The sequence below is a fragment of the Microtus ochrogaster genome, linkage group LG4 (genome assembly GCF_000317375.1).
Source record: "Microtus ochrogaster isolate Prairie Vole_2 linkage group LG4, MicOch1.0, whole genome shotgun sequence".
NCBI classification, from domain to species: Eukaryota; Metazoa; Chordata; class Mammalia; order Rodentia; family Cricetidae; genus Microtus; species Microtus ochrogaster.
The window spans coordinates 18,621,790-18,624,365 of record NC_022030.1 but is presented as its reverse complement, the minus strand read 5'-3'; the positions used below and the strand labels follow the sequence as shown (position 1 = coordinate 18,624,365).

Sequence of the window (2,576 nt, the reverse complement as noted above, 5' to 3'; positions counted from 1 at the left end):
AAAAAAAAAAAAGAAACCTACATGCACCAATCACACATATTTCATAATACAGGCAATCATACATCTTTGCAGCTATCAGTCCATGTGCATCACCTAACAACCTGATACAATCATGCATTATCCTCATATGCATGTAGTCATACACATATACACATACATACCTGCATGCACTCAGCCACCTACCTGATGGCGTCATGTATTATCCTCACCTATATATAAACAATCTTGCACATATGCACACATTATATTAACATGCTCTTGCTCATGAAAATGAACAGGTAACCACACACGCAATATATCATATTTGCATATACTCATCAGCAATTTTTCATATAGATTCCATAATACCAGGGCTAGGGATGTACCTCAGTGGTAGAGCATTTGCCTGGCTCCCACACCACAACACACACAAACATACACACTTCTCTCACCCACAAATCCTCTCATTCACCTAATGATCGTGCATCCACTTTCCTCTACTACTAAACGGAGACATCAGAGGGATTAATATTCTTCTACTGTGAGGAATATTAGTGTTACAGTACGCAAATCATACAATTGCAGCAGAGGCTCACTATGTAGCCCAGACTGGCCCATATTCAAGGCAGTCCTCCCACCTCTGCCTCCTACATGCTGAGATTACAGGGGTGAGTCATCATGTTTAGTGTAGTATTCTAGAACAGTGTGTGGAAGATGCTATGAAGTAGGGACGCAATAGCACCGGGGTTTCGGGTTGGAATTAAAAGCACCATGATCCATGTGGGTCTCCTGGGTTGTGAGCTGACTTGACTGATGGATGAACAAGCTTGGTGACAGGACAAATCCTGTGAAGCTAGGCTTGCTAAGGCAGGCCTGTTGTAAGCCTGCTCTTCAGGAGGCTGAAGCAGGATGATCCGAAGCTAAAGGTCTGCAGGGCTGTAGAGTGAGTTCAAGGCGTGCCTGAATAACTTATACTTTCTCACAATGCCAATGCTGCAATGGATGGCCCCATGCCCATCTGCATATGCACAGTATATGCCAGTGGCTTATAAAAGAGGATGGTGAAGAGGAGGAGAAAAACAAAAAAGACAGGAATGAAACTAAGCAGGAAATGGAGGGGGGTCCAGAAGTACTTGGAGGGGAGGAAGGAGTAGATATCTCAATATATTGTATCCATGTATGAAATTATCAAAAAAATAAAATTATATTACTTACCTAAAATTTTGAAATTATAATTACATCATTTCCACAGTCTCCTTCCAAATCAAAGAATAATTAAAAAATAATAAAATAAAAAAATAAAAAAAATAGTCTAGAGAAATGGCTCAGTGGTTAAAAGTACCTATTACTCTTGCCAAGGACCCACAACATGATGAACAATTGCCTGTATCTCCAGCTCCAGGGAATCTGATGCCCACTTCTCTCCCCAAGCACTGCCCTCACACACACACACACACACACACACACACACACACATAAACGAATATAATTAAAAATAAATCTCTAGTCGGGTGCAGTGATACAACACCTTTAATCCCAGCACTCAGGAGACAGAGGCAGGTGAATCTCTTTGAGTTCGAGGCCAGCCTGGTCTATAAGGTCTATAAGCCTCATTAGAGAAACCCTGTCTCAAAAAAACCAAAACAAACAAACAAAAAAAAAAAAAAAAAGACCTAATCTCAAAATTAGTTTTAGCCAGGAGGTGGTGACCACGCCTTTAACCCAACTCCCTCTTCCTCCCCCCCCCCCCCCCCCCCCCCCCCCCCGCACTGAGGAGGCAGTAACAGACTGATCTCTGTGTGTTCAAGGCCAGCGTGTTCTACAAAGCAAGTTCCAGGACAGCCAGAGCTGTTACACAAAAAATCCTGCCTTGAAAAAAAGAAGGAAAAAGAGGAATGAAAGAGAAGGAGGAAGAAAAGAAGGAGAAAGAAGAGGAGGAAAAAGTGGAGGAGGAAGGAAAGAGAGAAAGTTAAGTGGCATAATTAGGAAAGTGAGGGATTTGGGCTATTTCATAAACGTCGTTGTTACCCTGCGGCCTCTCTGTCTGTCTTTCCTCCACCCTAGATCTGATAACGGCCCACAGATCACAGTAAGGGTCAGGAGGGATCCAGGGAGCAGAACATCCTACCTGGACCCTGGACTCAGGCAGGTTGATCTTGAGAGCCACCTCCTCACGGGCGTAAACATCCGGGTACTGGGTCTTGGAAAACAGGGCCTCCAGCTCTTCCAACTGGCTCCTGGTGAATGTGGTTCGCTCCCGTCGCTGCTTCCTGGGAGCGCCTGTGTATGAGTGAACGAAAGAACCCTCAGGTTAGCTAGCTCTGCTGACTGGATGCTCTGAGGTCCAGTGAGATGCCTGCCCAGAAGTTCTTTCGAGGTACATCCATCTGCCTAAACAAGGGCTGTATTTATTCCCTGACCTGAGCACTGGCTCCGTCGGCGGGGGAACTGGAGCTGCTTTCCAGTCACATGTCCACAGGAGGGAACCACTTTTAGCCCTGCAAGGATTTGCTCCTCGTTTTGTTCTCATTTCTCCTACCTCCTTCCCTCCTCCTTTTCTTCCTCCTCCGCTCTCTCTTCTCTTCCTCTTTCTCTTT

At 44.9% G+C, this 2,576-nt stretch overlaps 1 protein-coding gene across 1 annotated transcript in view; it reads right to left on the bottom strand.

The window, feature by feature from the left end:
- Nucleotides 1-2,576, bottom strand: part of Crx (cone-rod homeobox) — a 5,257-nt gene that overhangs the window by 1,228 nt on the left and 1,453 nt on the right. The window contains exon 2 of the mRNA XM_026786539.1: nucleotides 2,108-2,259. Within this exon, the coding sequence (XP_026642340.1) occupies nucleotides 2,108-2,259 (152 nt within the window). The remainder of the gene's footprint in view (nucleotides 1-2,107; nucleotides 2,260-2,576) is intronic.